This window comes from Alosa pseudoharengus, unplaced genomic scaffold (genome assembly GCF_046254945.1).
Source record: "Alosa pseudoharengus isolate Yale_2024_CS ecotype anadromous, Long Island Sound unplaced genomic scaffold, YU_APseudo_1.1 YU_APseudo_1.1_scf_7, whole genome shotgun sequence".
Taxonomy (NCBI): Eukaryota; Metazoa; Chordata; class Actinopteri; order Clupeiformes; family Clupeidae; genus Alosa; species Alosa pseudoharengus.
In genome coordinates, this window is record NW_027468859.1 from 33,881,489 (window position 1) to 33,898,848 (window position 17,360).

General features: G+C 43.4%; 1 protein-coding gene across 2 annotated transcripts in view; it reads left to right on the plus strand.

The window, feature by feature from the left end:
* LOC143110212 (structural maintenance of chromosomes protein 6-like) overlaps positions 1–17,360 on the plus strand; it is a 34,747-nt gene that overhangs the window by 14,140 nt on the left and 3,247 nt on the right. For both annotated transcript variants that reach the window (XM_076273101.1, XM_076273102.1), the window contains 13 exons: positions 822–1,000; positions 1,102–1,300; positions 1,466–1,580; positions 1,806–1,969; positions 2,234–2,369; positions 2,492–2,572; positions 6,915–7,085; positions 7,197–7,334; positions 7,692–7,837; positions 15,155–15,280; positions 15,396–15,501; positions 15,828–15,980; positions 16,827–16,924. In XM_076273101.1, the coding sequence (XP_076129216.1) occupies positions 822–1,000; positions 1,102–1,300; positions 1,466–1,580; positions 1,806–1,969; positions 2,234–2,369; positions 2,492–2,572; positions 6,915–7,085; positions 7,197–7,334; positions 7,692–7,837; positions 15,155–15,280; positions 15,396–15,501; positions 15,828–15,980; positions 16,827–16,924 (1,812 nt within the window). The remainder of the gene's footprint in view (positions 1–821; positions 1,001–1,101; positions 1,301–1,465; positions 1,581–1,805; positions 1,970–2,233; positions 2,370–2,491; positions 2,573–6,914; positions 7,086–7,196; positions 7,335–7,691; positions 7,838–15,154; positions 15,281–15,395; positions 15,502–15,827; positions 15,981–16,826; positions 16,925–17,360) is intronic.

Here is a 17,360-nt window from a genome sequence, read left to right on the forward strand (position 1 = left end):
GGGCAAAGGGGCAACAGAAGAATGGCGTGTGTAGAGGTTGTTGTGGCAGCAGGGCTAATTGTGGATGCAGGGTGTGGGTGATGGGAATAGTTGTTTCGAGTAACAACTATTAAGAGTAAGATATGAATCTTACTTTGTTAATGCTGGCAGTTGCTTTTTGTTGCTTTGGCAGCTCCAAATATGCTTTTGTGGATTAAAAAAAAAAAAAAACCTGTGCGGAAAAACCCTGGTGAAGGTGTGACCCTTATTGTACAGCTGTTTACAATGGTGTCCACCAGGGGATTGTAAAAACGTCACACAGCTCAGGGTGACCTTTGCAATATTCCAAAACACTTTCTTCCCCTCTACTCCCCTCCTTTCTCTACCTCCTTTCATGCATTCTTTCTTCCATCCCTCTGCAACCCCCCCCCCCCCGTCACCCTTCCATCCATCACCCATCTACCAGTCCATCTAAGCACAGACATCTCTCACTATTGACTCTTTGGTCTTTTCATTTGTAAGGTAACATCTTGTACTCGCTCTCTCTTCTCAGTGGTGTCCTACTCTCCTCGTCTCCCTTTTACCCATCCTCAGTAGACTGAGATGGTGTCTCGGCTTCCTTTTGCAGTCAAACACGTCTAGCTATTGTTACTCCTCTAGATTTTATTGTAGTTTTTTTTTTTTTTTCCCTTGAGTTCTCTGTCATTCTCTCCCGCCTCCTGTCCCTGGTCTTCCTCCAGCGTGTGTGCGTGTGTGTGGTTTTCGTGCCTCAGGAGCAGGACCTGCAACGCTCCTGTAACGTGTGTGTGTGTGTGGGTGTGTGTGTGGTCTTTGTGCCTCAGGCGTGAGGAGCAGGACCTCCAGCGCTCGTGTAACTCCAAGGAGCAGAGCCTCCGTCAACTGGAGGCCAGCCGCACCAATCGCATCCGCCGCTTTGGCGAGCACATGCCCGCGCTGCTCAACGCCATCGACGAGGCCTACAACAAGGGAGTGTTCCGGAAGAAACCTGTCGGGCCACTGGGTTAGACCACACACACACACACACACACACACACACACACACACACACTTTCAAGCAGGCATAATGCTTGTCTCCTAATATGTGTTCTTGTTGTGTTGTAGGTTACTGTATCCGTCTTAAGGACCCCTCTCTGGCTATGGCTGTGGAGAGCTGTCTGAAGAGTCTGTTGATGGCGTTCTGCTGTGACAACCATCAAGATGAGCGCCATCTACAGGCACTGGCGATGAGATACCTAAAGGACAAGAGACCCACCATCATAGTCAGCCAGTACAGTGATGCGCTCTATAACGTCTCCCATAGGTCAGCACTTGTACCACACACACACACCTACACATACCTACACACACCTACACACACCTTAATAACAGCACCTGCTTCTTGATTGCCAAACACAGAAGACAACACATAGCAACACTTTTTGTGTGTGTGTGTGTGGCCTAGTTGACCTTTGAACTCTGCTTTTAGGGCTGTCAATCACCCACAGTACCTCAGTGTGCTGCAGGCTCTGGAAATTGACGACCCTAATGTGGCCAACTGTCTGATCGACATGAGGGGGATCGAGACCATATTGGTCATTAAGGTGTGTGTGTGTGTGTGTGCAGGTGTGTGCATGACTCCCTGACCTAAAGCCATAATATGACAAGATGTGAGTAATTAATTTGTTGTGTCAAGTTTGGATTAGATGATGTGATGTGCTCACATAATGTCGGCATTGCTATGAGGATGAATATTAGATGATGTGAGGTGCTTGCACAATGTCGGCATTGCTACGTTCTTATTTTTTTTCCCGTCCCTGCGTGTGTAGAACACGGCGGAGGCCAGAAGGGTGATGCAGCACAACCGACCGCCCCAGAACTGCCGGGAGGCCTTCACCGGGACGGGCGACCAGGTGTTCACCAACCGCTACTACTCCACGGATGCCAACGCAAGGGCACGAGTTCTGGGCGGAGATGTGGAGGAAGAGATCAGGTGTGTGTGTGTGTTTATGAGGATTTTACTTGTTTTTCCCCCATGCATTGTAATGTGAGCATTATTACTTTAATTAACTTGCACAGATTTTATGAAGGTTTTTTGGTGACTATTTCCCTAACTTTGTAAATGTGAAAAGCTTTCCCGTGTGCAAAGTTTCCAGTTTAAATAGAAGAGATCATTCTTACCCCTCTGTCACACACAGACTCAAACTCTCTGTCTGTCTGTGTCTGTCTTTGTCTGTCTGTTCCTCGCTCCATACAGCCATCTGCAGGCGTCCCTTAACAGCCAGCAGGAGAACCTGACCCGCCTCCGGCAGCACAAGCAGACACTAGACGCCGAGATCCGCCAAAACAACGCCTTGCTCAAGACCACCCATGATGAACGCACCAAAGTCAAGGTTGACCTTTCACCTTTAACCCCTTTATCTCAGACACTCATCGGCTAATTGCTCGGTGTCTCTTGGTCAGGACACATAATTGGTAAAATGTGTCTTTTTGCTGATGAGTCCTCTTTTTCCAGAACCAATCCAGGAGGTTGCAGCTGGAGATCAGTGAACTGCAGAATGTGGAGGAACCTCAGTCTGAGGACCTGGTCCCACTGGTTAGTACCCAGCATACCTGCTTATTCACACACACCGTCACAATTACAAACACATCCACACACACAGACACACATACACATATAAATCAAGTTTTCTGATTTTTTTCCTGAACCTTATAGCCCTTTTCCACTATGGGGTAAAACCCCGGTGTCTGGGGTAAAGCCTCTGACTATTTATATTTCCATGTTTGAGGCTGGACCGGGGCCGTTGAATACGACGTAACAATAAAACCGGAGAAATTTAAAAAAAATAGCCCGGTAGCATTTGTTTAGGTTTGCCTAGCAATATAAGTGTCTTTTCTTATTTTTGTTAAAAAAACGATCTACTTATATATAAAAACTTTGCAAAATAATTAAGGATACAGGATCTTACAATGTTATGACTTATTCTGCAGTCTTTATTGTGGTTCTGAGCCCTGGTCACCTAGACTGATTCTGCATTCTGTATCATGGTTCTGAGCCCTGGTCACCTAGACTCATTCTGCAGTCTTTATTGTGGTTCTGAGCCCTGGTCACCAGTGTTGTATAAAGTACTAGAAAGCAATACTTGAGTAAAAGTACAATTATCGTACTAGAAAAAGACTTTGGTAGAAGTGAAAGTTGCCTTTTAGAATATTACTTAAGTAAAAGTCTTAAAGTATCTTATATATACTGTACTTAAGTATCAAAAGTAATTTTCTGATATTTAATGTACTTAAGTATTTAAAGTAAAAAGTAAAAAGCAAGCGGTTTTATTTTGAACTTTTATTGTAAACTTTATTTTGGCTTTCTTATAGTAAAGCATAAAGCATATTCAGGGTTCCCATATCTTCTTAATCTCACTCATCAAATCAAATCACATTCTTTTATAGGACTTTTTAGGCACAATTCTCTGAAATATACTATAAATAACTTATTTCTTTCACAAAAAAAAATTTCCTGCTTGTAGGGAGAACATTTTGGTTGTGGCATGAGCATTTCTAGGGCTTACTCCCCAGGTCACCGTCACTCACACACACACACACACAGGCCACCTATGTCCAGCAGCTACTAATATGCCAGTCATTAGTTGAAACTGAAAAGGTGTCTGTTTATCTTCAAAAGAAGCTGGTTTTCAAAGTTCCCAGAATTCAGTGCCCGGGAGTTTCAGGCCCAAGACCGACCATAGTGGTGGAAATTGGATAAATTAAGCAACATTTCAGCTCTTACTATCCTGTAGTTTTAATTAGTACCATGGTTCAACAAATGTGTAAAGGTTATATAATAATTCACTTCAACTGAGAAGTTAACAAAAAATATTCCACTATTCCACAAGTTACCAAAACAGAAAGAAAGAAAGAAAGAAAGCCTTTGAAATGTAGCCTATCCCATGCTTCCACAAAGAGGCATATTGAACTAATGTTTAGGCTACATGTTTTTTGCATGGGTAGGCTATATTGTTGTTTGGTGATTTAGCCTACTCCTTTACTCTACACCCTCTTCTGAGCAAACAAGGCATATAGGTTTATCATGTAGGGTAATTGTTCTTTCTTACATTAAATAACTTTAATTTATCCTCTCTACTTGTCCCTGTAGTCATGGCCTCCTCATCACTAATTTCGGGCTCATCATTTTCAGTGGTCGACTGGTTGATCTGCTGCTCAGTCTCCCCTGGCCTCTTTCTACCCTCCATCCTTCCTGACGCTTGTGTCTACTGTAGGGCCGGCTTGGCTATCCGTATCTGAGAAAACTTTTTGGAAAAGACGGGCTATATGGACCCAACCAACTCTTTTTGGAAGGGGAGAACTCCCTCACGTAGGCTACAACCCATGCAGAGACATTGCATTGGTGTCATGCACAGAATGCGGAACGTGTCCTACTTTAAGAAAAGATAGACTAACGTGACAAATGTCAATATTTGTTTCCTCGACCGGCCCAAAAGTGAAGCGGCGCACCGGGAATTCTCCCGATTACCCACCCCGGGCCTGATTCAGTCTTAAGACAACTCCTGCGATGCTATGGATAAATAGCCTTTCACAGGCCGCTAAGGCAGGTAGCCGATGTACAGAAACATTTCTTGCAAATACGGCCACGGGTGTATGACGTTATATTCACCACTACCCTGTTCACCGAGTTAGTGTTAATTTTGTCACCTATTTTTAATTTAGTCTTAGTCTTAGTCTTGTGACGAAATGTCCTTTTTAGTCTTTGTCATATTTAGTCATTCAAATATCATTTTTGTTAGTCAAGTTTTAGTCGACTAAAAGTCTCGTCATTTTAGTCTAGTTTTAGTCAAAAGAAAACTAAAGGTATCTTAGTCTTAGTCAGTTTTAGTCAACACATTTTAGTCTTTTTTTTTATAACAAATTATTTCTGATTGCCATTTGAGTCAAATAGTGTTTCACACATCTCAATTTTTCAACAATATTGTGTGTCCACAGGGCTACTTGTCTGTTATAATTACTCATTCTGATTTTTTGTCAGTCAGTATGTTTACATGCACAGCTAAGTCGAGCTACAGTTATAGCTCGGCTGGGGTTTGACCATAGACAGTAAAAGATTTGATTGGACCACTGTCATATTCGTAGACCAGTGTTTCTCAAAGTGTGGTCCGGGGATCACTGGTGGTCCGCAAGCTATCCCAAGTAGTCCGCGAGCAGACGTGGTAAAATATAATATAGATGAGTTGTTTGCAATATTGAACCAACTTGTATGTAAAAACAGTTCTGCAACACTGTCTATGTAAGATAAATCATACAGTATGAATCCACACAATAAGCAAAGTGCAAAGACAATAAGCAAGGTCGTTCAGTGAGTAAGCCTATTGTGTAGACTAATTATAGGCTACTGTTGAAGTAGGTCTAATCTTTTTTTTTTTTTTTAGCTAGGGTTAGTTAAGTGGTCCTGAAACTGAAAAAGTTTGAGAAACACTGTCATAGGCCAAAGTATTAATGTTTTACTCCGCCTCGCTAGATGGCGATATGCGACCAAACACAACACATTCCCCAGACTCTCCATCTTAGCCATAGCTAACTTGCTAGCGAACTTTCCATATTAGCTTACTTGCTAGCAAACTTTGCATCATCAGTTTAACTAGTTATATAGTTGACATTACATGATGAGCATTTTCGTATGGACATTCTAGGGGATGTTAATTTGTATGAGGGAAGCTTCAACTTCTGGGTATGTAGCATTGTGGCATAAAGCTTAGGTAGTTAGCTTGCTAACTCTGGCAGAAATCTCCAGTGTTCTTGTTCCATGTAGTTTCGTGTTGCAGCCACAGGTTTGCAGCAACAGCACGTAGACTAGCCTACAGGAAAGCTGTTGCGTATGAACTCATTCGGAATATTTTGAAAACATAACATCTAGATATTCTGTCTTCTCATTTTGTAGATGAAAATGAAGAGAGATTTTATCTTAGTTTTTTTTTCATGCAAAACATTTTAGTCTCGTCTTTTTTCGTCAACAATAATGCATCTTAAGATAGTCTTAGTCAGTGTTTCAGGACATTACTGCCGTCTCGTCATCGTCTCGTCTTAGTCATGAAAAAAAAGGTTGTTGACGAACATATTTCCTCTCGTCTCGTCTGACGAAATTAACACTACACCGAGTTCACCACTATCGGCCGGGTGGTCGTCTATGATAACGGGAGGTCCTCCAGTAGGTGCTCGTGCTTCCATGGCGGTTTCAGTTGTGCGTCCTCCTCCTTTAGCAACAAACAAAAGCTGAAATAGAGCGCGCAGCGTGCGGAGCGTGCGTAATGCAATCTAGGAGCAGTGATTCGCCAAACCTTCCTTATTGCAGTCGCACACATTTTTTCTAATTTTATGTTTTAGTAACGAGTAACGAAGATGCTTAGTGGAAATATAACGGAGTGAAAGTATACATTTTATGTAGGAAATGTAGTGGAGTAAAAGTGGAAGTTGACATAAATTTAAATAGCAAAGTAAAGTACAGATACGTGAAATTTCTACTTAAGTACAGTAACGAAGTATTTGTACTCCGTTACATTACAACACTGCTGGTCACCTGTACTCATTCTGCAGTCTTTATTGTGGTTCTGAGCCCTGGTCACCTGTACTCATTCTGCAGTCTTTATTGTGGTTCTGGACCTTAGTCACCTAGACTCACTCTGCTCTCATCATGATTCTGAGCCCTGGTCACCTAGACTCACTCTGCTCTCTTCATCATGGCTCTGAGCCCTGGTCACCTGTACTCATTCTGCAGTCTTTATTGTGGTTCTGGACCTTAGTCACCTAGACTCACTCTGCTCTCATCATGATTCTGAGCCCTGGTCACCTAGACTCACTCTGCTCTCTTCATCATGGCTCTGAGCCCTGGTCACCTGTACTCATTCTGTACATCCACTGCTGCATGTGTGTAGGAGGAGGAGCTGGAGGAGATCATGGAGAAGCTGAGCGTGTCTGGCCAGATGTGTTCGGAGGCCCAGGAGAAACTGAAAGTGGCGCGCAGCGCCGCAGAGGAGTCCGAGCAGAACTACCGGCGGCACCGAGAGCTCATCGCCAGCGCCGCCGAGGAGGCCGAGCCAATCAGGGTGCGTAGCCACTGCTGACCGAGCATGCTGGGAAGGGACGTATCAGGAGCAGAAGCGCTCTGGTTCATGAAGAACACTTTGTTTCCATACTGACGTGTGTGTGTGTTACAGGAGGAGCTGAGCAAATGTGATCAAGAGGTGGAGAAGTGTAAACATCACAGGAAACATTACGAGGAGAAACGCAAAGCCCACGTTAACAACATCCAGGAGCTTAAAAACAACCTTCAACAGAAAGAGCGGGAACTCAAGGTACCTTCCCATACTAGCATAAGAACTCCCACATAGCACATGCACATATATACCTATACCCATGTATATACTTGTTGGCATGGAGCATCAGAGCACATTCACAGAAGCATGTAGTCTTGAGGTCGTGGTAGTGGGAGAGCTAGCCAATCCGAGGTGCTGCTGTTTGCGGGCTCGAGTCCGGGCGAGTGCAGGACTGAGCCGCACGGTCAACACAACACAGGTTACACTTGCACTGTACAGGTTCAGGTTCCCCCAGGGAATTGTGCTGTAAAAATGTCACTTTGCAGAGCCAGGAAAATATCTTACAGATTAACATTGTGTGTGTGTGTGTGTGTGTGTGTTTGTTTGTTTTGTCAGGAGTCCATATCGAAGGCCTCGGAGATCTGTCCAGAGCGTCTGGAGGTGAGGAAGTCGGCGAAAAGCCTGGACCTCGAGATCAGCCGTCTGCGGGCCGTCATCAACACCCAGCAGGAGCAGCAGGGGGACCGAGAGCTCATTATCAGGTCTGTAGCTCCCCTCCCCAAACACACCTGTACTCTCCACACACACCTGTACTCTCCACACCCACACACACCTGTGCTCTCCACACCCACACACACCTGTGCTCTCCACACCCACACACACCTGTACTCTCCACACACACACACACAGCGCTTTGGGTTGCACTCTGTGCACGTTAAATGCGCTATACAAATAAAACTGACTTGACTTGACCTGTACTTTCACACACACCTGTACTCTCCACACACACCTGTACTCTCCACACCCACACACACTTGTACTCTCCACACACACCTGTACTCTCCACACACACCTGTACTCTCCACACACACACCTGTACTCTCCACACACACACACACCTGTACTCTCCACACACACACACACCTGTACTCTCCACACACACACACACCTGTACTCTCCATACCCACACACACTTGTACTCTCCACACACCTGTACTCTCCACACACACACCTGTACTCCACACACACACCTGTACTCCACACACACCTGTACTCTCCACACCCACACACACTTGTACTCTGCACACACACCTGTACTCTCCACACCCACACACACCTGTACTCTGCACACACACCTGTACTCTCCACACCCACACACACCTGTACTCTCCACACACACCTGTACTCTCCACACCCACCTGTACTCTCCACCAGGGCTGTTGTACTCGAGTCCAGTCTTGGAGGCCGTTTACACGACACCGCCGGGTGGATTTTCTCTTACCGCTTTCACACCTTTAACGACTCCGGCAAGAAAAAACCTCGCGTGTACACACACAGGTGTAACCGGCTAAATGTGCTGTAGTGCATATGCCAGACCAGTCGATGGCGCCGCTGTGCAGAAGCTTCACGATAATTTCGTGTAAATCGCGTAGAAGAAAACATTGTTGAAACAGTTTGTTAAGCCAAAGAATGTCTAATAAGTGCTCTGGTTAAGCAGTCGCATGAAATAAGGAGACTACAGACAATTCGGTTTTCAATTCAACTGTTAAACTAATAAAGTTCATTTTCAAGGTATGTGACTGCTATGTGAAATTTCAAATGCTTAGCCTACGCATTAGGTCTGAGCACCACTGGAGAAAACACTAACATGCAGTAAGCTAACGTGTGCTTCTAACTTAGCCACTAAAGGCTGATAGGCTACATTGTGCACATAAATCATGACAGGGGAAAGAAAAACATTTTAATATGATAAATAAATGGTTTGGTTTGTTTTGACAAGCAACATGTCAGGTCGAGTGCCGTGGCTGAGTTGAGAGGTGGGGCTATGTCGTCATAAAGTTGCCGGCTTCACACCTACAGGCGTCTACACGGCGAAAGTTACCCGGCGGTTTCAAAAGTTCCCACTTCGGAAGCCGGTTTCAAAAGCTATCGGTTTCAGTCTCCTAAACTGACAGCGTCGTGTACATGCAAGGCGTAACCGTTAACAAAACCTCACCGGTTTCACAAAAACCGGCGTCATGTGCACGGCCCCTTGGACTCAACGTTTTTTCTATGGTCTCTGACTCATTGGCATTTGGACTTGGACTTGTCTCGGTCTCTGGCACTGATCTTGCCAAATATGGCTTTTGGTCTCGACTGATTCCAGGTGTCTTTATTATGACCGCCGCGCAGCGCATGGTCTCATAGGTTTAGTCAGATTTTTTTTTTTTTTTTCGCATGTCCAAATTTCCGTCAAGGATTCCCGGGACACTGTAAGACCGGGGTACACGAAACGTGGTGGGCATGTAACCCCACATGGATAGCATGGAACCTCCTGTTTTCGTTTTGATCTGTAGCCCCCCCGCTGGACTGGACCCCCCGAAAGGAGGGTAGGGCAGACACAGTTTTCTGTGAATATCTCGAGAACCGTAGGGTTTAGGAGGACCATTTTTTTTTGTATGTTGATCTCAAAGGGCCATGTCAACCCATTCCATAACCACTTATTTCATGTATAGCGCCACCTAGTCAAACACAAAAAAGTAAAAATGAGGTGTTTTAATCGCAGGTATCTGTGACCTAACATAGTCAAAACTGCACAAAATTGGAAGTGTAGGATTATTATGACACCTTCTGAATGCACGCCAAGTTTCGTGGAATTCCATTCATGGGGGGCCACACAATAAATTAATTTATGTTACTATACACCAACTGGCCTGTAGGTGGCCGGAGACAGTTTTCTGTGAATATCTCGAGAACCGTAGGGCCTAGGAGGTCCACCTTTTTTTTTTGTATGTTGGTCTTAAGGGGGCATGTCAACCTATCCCATTACCATAGCGCCACCTAGTTAAAAATTAAAAAGCAAAACATTAGGTGTTTTCATCACAATATCTCTGGCTGACATGGTCAAACGAAATTGAAAGTGTAGGATCGTTATGACACCCTCCGAATGCATGCCAAGTTTCGTGGACTTTCGTTCATGGGGGGCCTTACAATAAAATAATTTATGTGTACATTTAGTGACCGTACACCAACAAGGATTCCCAGGACACTGAAAGACCGGGGTACACGAAACTTGGTGGGCATGTAACCCCACATGGAACCATTGCTTTTCTGTAGCCCCCCCGCTGGACTGGACCCCCCGAAAGGAGGGTAGGGCAGACACAGTTTTCTGTGAATATCTTGAGAACCGTAGGGCCTAGGATGACCAATTTTTTGTGTATGTTTGCCTCCAGGGGTCATGTTAACCCATTCCATGTGCACACATGTGCATAAACAAATACACACGCATACATTCACAGTAATCCTACGTATGACACATACTCACACAGTAGACATATGTACGCATGCGTACGCATGCATGCACATGCACACACACACACACACACACACACACACACCCACACACATAAACATAAACTTGTACACGCACACATGCACACAATTCAAGAATTTCTCAGAATTATGAACAGGCAAGATGGGGGTGGGGTTGTATAAAATGAATTTTACATGTGAAATCTATGAACTAATCATGTTTTGGTACTTGTTGTCTAGCAGATACCAGTGAAAATTGAGTGTGGATAATGCAATTTAGTGAGACAGTTAGAATCATATAGGCCTTTCAGCGTGATTTATTTTTGTGGAAAAAATGTGCTGGACTGGGCGGCGGTCATATTTTGTACCGCTCTGCGGTACATCTAGTTATGTTTATATTGGAGGGAAAGGGGAATGGCTATACTTACAAATCCTGGGTGTTGTCACACTGTTTTTGCTTTTAGATCAACAAATAATAACTCAGAATGATTGTCTTGATACTGTCATGCATAAGACTTTTTTTTTTTTTCTTTTCTGTCTTGACTCACTCTAACCTTTTTGGCTCGGTCTTGTCTTGGACTCGAACCTCTTTGGACTCGGTCTTGACTTGGTCTCCACTAGTCCTGGTCTTGGACTTCGACAAAGGTGGTCTTGACTACAACCTATATCATTCAAAGTTCTCCAACATTTAACCAAATATTCAACAAATCTCTGCTCAAAAACAACACTTAGGGCCTAGGGCCTACATAACTTCAACTACATGGCCATAACTAGGCTGCAAGTTTAGATCTCAATAAAAGGGCACTTTGTGACTCAAAATTTTCTACTACATAAAAGTAGCCTACATTTCATTTTAAATATGTGTTTTCTAGAGCATTTAGCCTACCATCGTTAGCACACATCTCCATTGAAGTATGGCTACATGATGGTAAGGGGCTTGGTGTTGCGCTCTCTCATCAGTGGGAATCTATTGCAGCACTTTTTGAATGGTGGGTCTGTGCGTCTGCTTGAGATTGCTGACATTTGCGTCTGGGAATGGGACTGCTTGCAATGTCAGCCTCTGCACACATTTCAACAATCTTCCACAAACTCACGTCATCTACTGATTTTGTCATTGTCTTGAATGGAGGGATTTGCCTGCAGTGGATTTAGCTTTGTACTCCCCACACACACCTGTACTCTCTCCACACACACACACACACACACACACACACACACACACAAACACACACCTGTACTTCCCATACACACCTGTACTCCCCATACCCACAGCACACACACCTGTACTCCCCATACCCACAGCACACACACCTGTACTCCCCATACACACCTGTACTCCCCATACCCACAGCACACACACCTCTACTCCCCACACACACACCTGTACTCCCCATACCCACACACACCTGTACTCCCTGCGTATGATAGTTATATCACCAGATTGAGGCATTACAATGCTGCTTATTGTCTGTCAGGACGTTTCCCTGTGGTTTCTTTTACAAATATAAAAAAGTGCGCCGGAGATGACCATGGGTCGTGAATCAGTGGTTTTAGAAGAGATCCCGCACACTGCCCATTCCACATGCAAAAATGTATTTGAATAACACGTTTCGGTCTCAGCCCCTCATCAGGTAAATACTGATTTGAAAGTCTGAGACCGAAACGTTGTGTTATCCAAATACATTTTTGCATGCGGAATGGGCAGTGTGCGGGATCTCCTCTAAAACCACTTCTTTTACAAATATGAAATATGACCAGAAGTTGAATGATAATGACAGCTAGCCTATGACTTGATTAAGCCAGTCAAATTCTGTTTGTCAGGATACTGATTCACTGGTTTCTTTTAAAATTATGAGCTATGACAGAAGTTGGGTATGAATGTTGGACCTGCTCTATAAGCACCTTATGTCTGTTTGGAATTGTTTTAAGAGCCTATTGATCTCAGAATAAAGGAAGGTCCACCACATCCAGTGTTTGTGAATATATTTAACTGAACTGATTAAATGTAGCTGGATACTCATGAACGCATGTCTCTTATAGTCACAATAGTCATTTTAGCAACACCATATTTTGGGCGGCCCGCGAAGACCCAGTGGTTTTCCTGTCTGGCCTACTTGGTATTGAAGTTGAATAGCCCTGCTGTAGGGCTTCTCTATTAGGCAGTTTACCACTTCCTCTGGGTTAACTTCCCCCATGGTTGTCAGTAAACCATGTATTTGCAGTCCACCCGTGCACAATCTCCTTTGCGGTTTTTCTCGCTCTTCTCTTTAACTGCCTTTCTTCCGTAAGGTTGTTCTCTCTTTCTTCTCACTCTGGGTGGGTTTACATGAACAGTGATTAAACTATTCCGAATGAAAAAAAAGATTTGTCACCTGTTTACAGCGGGCAATCCTGTTGACCTTATACATGGCTGTTCAGTTGGAATAAGAACGGAATACACCACCTCTTTCATTCCGAGTCAAATTCTAATCGGATCAGTAGCTTTATTCCGATTAAGGTGTTTATATGTGTCATTCCTATTCCGATTGTGCCACTATTCTAATTTCTAATCCGGAAAAAAGTGTCCATGTATACCCACTAGAGATGTCCGATAATATCGGCCCACCGATATTATGTCTGTGGTTTGGAATTGGCCATGGCCGTCGTAGCCCCTTGAGTTGGCCGTGACGCCCCTTTGAAAATCAGAGGTTTACAGGCCACGGTGGCCTTGGTGCCCCCTTCTTTAAATATTCTGCTTTGCGTCCTACTAATAGCAATATATATTTAGCCTATGGCCAAATTACGCAGTGGAGAAAGTGACAGCGCAAGAAAGTGCGTCCAAATTAACCCATTCTTCTCAGTTGAACTACTCGCGAAGTAGCCTACTCATCACACAGACATCACAAGTATCACATGAAAGAGCTTTTTCTCAGCTTTTAAACGATGTTAGCCGCTAATTGCTGTAGTGAACGGTTCGCGAGAAAAGTAAATAATATCATTCAATCATAAATTCTACTGAAGGTTTTGCGTCCATCTCCCTACCCATTCATCTCGGTGGAATACTTCAGAACCCTTCGTTTAACATATGACAAACCATATATCAGAATAAACAGCAGACCTTACCGAACAGAAAGGTGTAAATCAGTCCCCTGTACAGTTAGCCGTTCCAGACTAATCCCGTTTTGAATTTGCAGTAAATTTCAACATACATGGATGTCTCCAAATTTGGGATTTAAGTTTTACACTGTGTTTAAATTGTTCCACATTATTTCATAACGGGCCAAATACAAAACAAATATTACAAATGTCGCCTAGATATCGGTAAATCAGAGGACAGCTGACTGTAAGAGTTTGTGAAAGTAGCCTTAATGATCACAAAATGCTAAGCATGCATCTATAGGCTATTTGAGTTTCTTAAAGCTGAGCTGTGCTTAAATTGTTCAATACATGATTTCATAACAGGCCAAATATAAAATAAATGTTAAATATAGCCTATATATCTGAAAATATTAGATGATCAGATGATTTACAGTTATATGTAATGTCATGTTTTTGTATACAGTGATGCAGGTCTACTGCAGTGAATACAACTTTGATCATTTTTATAGCCTACTACTGTATAGTTAACTTTGGCCTTGGTGCCCTGACATGTGGCCTTTGTGCCCCCCACCAAATATGCCCAACTGAAGGCCAAGTGGCCTTGCCCCTAAAATGGTGAAATTCCAAGCCTGATTGTGGGTATGGCCCGTTATGTACTTCACCTCAAGCCTGAAGTATTTTTTGTAGCTCAAACAAATGTTTTCAAAATTGTGCAGTATAGTTGCTTGCCACATTGTAATTGACTCATATTTGTGCATTCATTCAATTAAGGTGATTGAGTTTTAGTTAAAGAAACAGTTCATGAAGCATCCTACAAATGCAGGCTCATTTAACACAGAAAAAGGGTAGCCTGTCATACACTATGCCTGTTATTTTAGTTGGCTTTACATTCTGCTATGTTGCACATAGTTCAGGTACAATGTTTTATCATTTGTGAAGAAGTCAAATTTGCCCTATTTGTTGTGGGCATTGTCAAGATTATCTCAGGGAGAGTGTAATCCAAACTGTTGTTTGAGACAATTAAAAAATAAACATGGCACTTTTTCCCTAAATTAAGTTGAAGTATTTTTCTTATTTTGCACAGACAATGTTAACATTTGGAAAGCCTTGTTGTATTCAAGAATGCATCCAGTGGGGCATCACAATAACATTAAGCATGTTGTGTTAATTCCACAACAGGAGATATGTGATGTTACCTAAATTAGTTTTGAGGAAAAATAACCCACATATCGACATCGGTATCGGCTGATATCGGAATCGAAATTTGAGAGTTGGACAATATCGGCATATCGGATATCGGCAAAAAAGCCAATATCGGACATCCCTAATACCCACCTACTGTCTCCTTTTAAATATTGTCTCAACTTTTGTGTGTTCCCCAACTGATGTTTTTCTCTGCACCACCCTTAATGGTGCCACTGGTAAGTGCCGTAAGACTGGGCAGTTATGTTCCTTCCTGATGAACGAAAGATTGGATCTTGTGTTCGCAGGCAATATCAAGAAGCCCACCAGAAATACACTACTACTACCAGGGAAGTGAAAATCCTTAAAAAGTTTGGCGAGGTGATCTCAGAAATCATCCATCACAGACAGAAAGCTTACGCCAGGCTGAGAGGGTGAGAATACTCTCCTTTTCACAAAATTTGGGAATTCATGATGGTGGAGAATAAGACCTACAGTATATGTTTGGTTTATATGACTTACCTTGGATAATTCTCTCCCTCCATTTAGTTTCTATTCACTGCGCTGCAAGTACTACTTTGACATGACCCTGGCACAGAGAGGATATGTCGGCCATATGAACTTCGACCACAAGAATAAAGCTCTCTCCATAGCTGTATGTCTACCTCAGGTTTTTACAGCACATCTAACCTGAAGGCAGCCTTACTGTACCCCTTTTATCAGTTTCACACCCCTGTTCAGTTATAAAGTCCATTACTCCCATTTCCATCTGTCTGGTTTTAAACCTGTTGCGTTCAGATTCACTTTCACAATTAGTCTGCCAGACACTTTTATTCAGAGTATTTGAGATGAAGCATGACATTTATATCACATTTATATTTATATCACGTTTTTATTTTTAAAAAATCTTAAGTACTGTATGTTTGCTATTTGTCTCTCTCTGTGTTCCACATCTTTGTATCTGTCTGCTTACGACCGTAGGTCCAACCCGGAGGCAAAAACAAGGCGTCTCTGAGCGACATGCGTTCTCTGTCGGGCGGCGAACGCTCCTTCTCGACCGTCTGCTTTGTCCTCTCACTCTGGTCCATTACTGAGTCGCCCTTCCGAGCCCTGGACGAGTTTGACGTCTACATGGTACACTGCAACATTCTCATCTGAGTTCGCTATGCAGAGGCACTGTTACAGGCTACACACTGTTAATGGGCCGGTGGTAGCGTAGCGGCTAAGGAGCTGGGCTAGCATGCAGTAGCCTGTAAAGTTGTGAGTTCAATCTGGCTTCCACTTATGTGCCCTTGACCAAGGCACTTAACCCCAAGTTGCTCTGGGGACAATGCCCCTTGTAATAGAATTGACATGTAAGTCGCTTTAGATAGAAGCGTCTGCTAAACGAATATGAATTAAAGCTGATTCCATTCTGGGGTGCGTTTCCCAAAAATAACTAACCTGTTGGTTGGTTATTGTGGTTGGCAATGGGAAATTGCATTGCAACCAACAAAGTTGCTAACTTAGTTAGCAACTATGCTTTTGGAAAACGCACCCCTGGTTGTGTAACAGAGGCTAAATTACACAAATTGGGTCACGGTCCATTTATGGACCTAACTGTACTTCCCTTCAGGACTGCAGTAAATCACTCAAGATCTATGAATCCAGTTTGTACTGACACTGCCACTTTAGAATACAAAATCAATCCCCTGTTGATGAAATCTACCCGACCCCAGAGTGAGAGAGGTTGACTGGGAGCTACTGTATACTAGACTCTGACAAAGATGTGGCCGAACGTTGAAACGTTCCTTTATGTTGGCGCATTAATGCCTTAAAATAAACATCTGAAGTTTAAAGATCTGTGTTGCTCCGGTAAAACTCCTCTCTCTCGCTACAATTAGTCCTCTCCCGTTGACGCACCAGATAGTTGATTACAGAAGCGCAGAGGATCAACTGCTTTTCTAGTTGACTGAGTGCTGTCTTCTGTCCCTACTGTAGGACATGGTGAACCGGAGGATCTCCATGGACATGTTCCTGAAGGTGGCGTCCAGTCAGCGCTACAGACAGTTCATCTTCCTCACTCCCCAGAGCATGAGGTGAGCTTCCACATGCCTCATTATTCAGGGATGTGATTCTTCTGGATTAATACAGAATTCCAGATTTTTCAACCTGAAAATGAGACCCACGCAAATCGGTTTGGGACTCATGTGCGACAGCCGTGTCCTACAGTATGTGCTCTGTATATTTTTCTGCTTTTTTTTGTCCTTTGCCAATCACAGTCCTCGTTATTTTTTTGGGCCCAAACTCTCTTGTGCTGCTTTAATGCAGTCTGTAAATGTTTTTAAAAGCTTTGTCTTACAATCCTCAGTCCTAAACTGTCCTTAGTCCATCCATGCCTGTGACTTACTGTGTTGAAATAGATGTTGTCCCACACTCCCATTTAAGCTTTTCAATTCAGTTCAGTTTAGTTCAATTCAAAACACTTTATTTATCCTCTAGTAGCAATTTGCATAACCACATAGAGTAGTACAT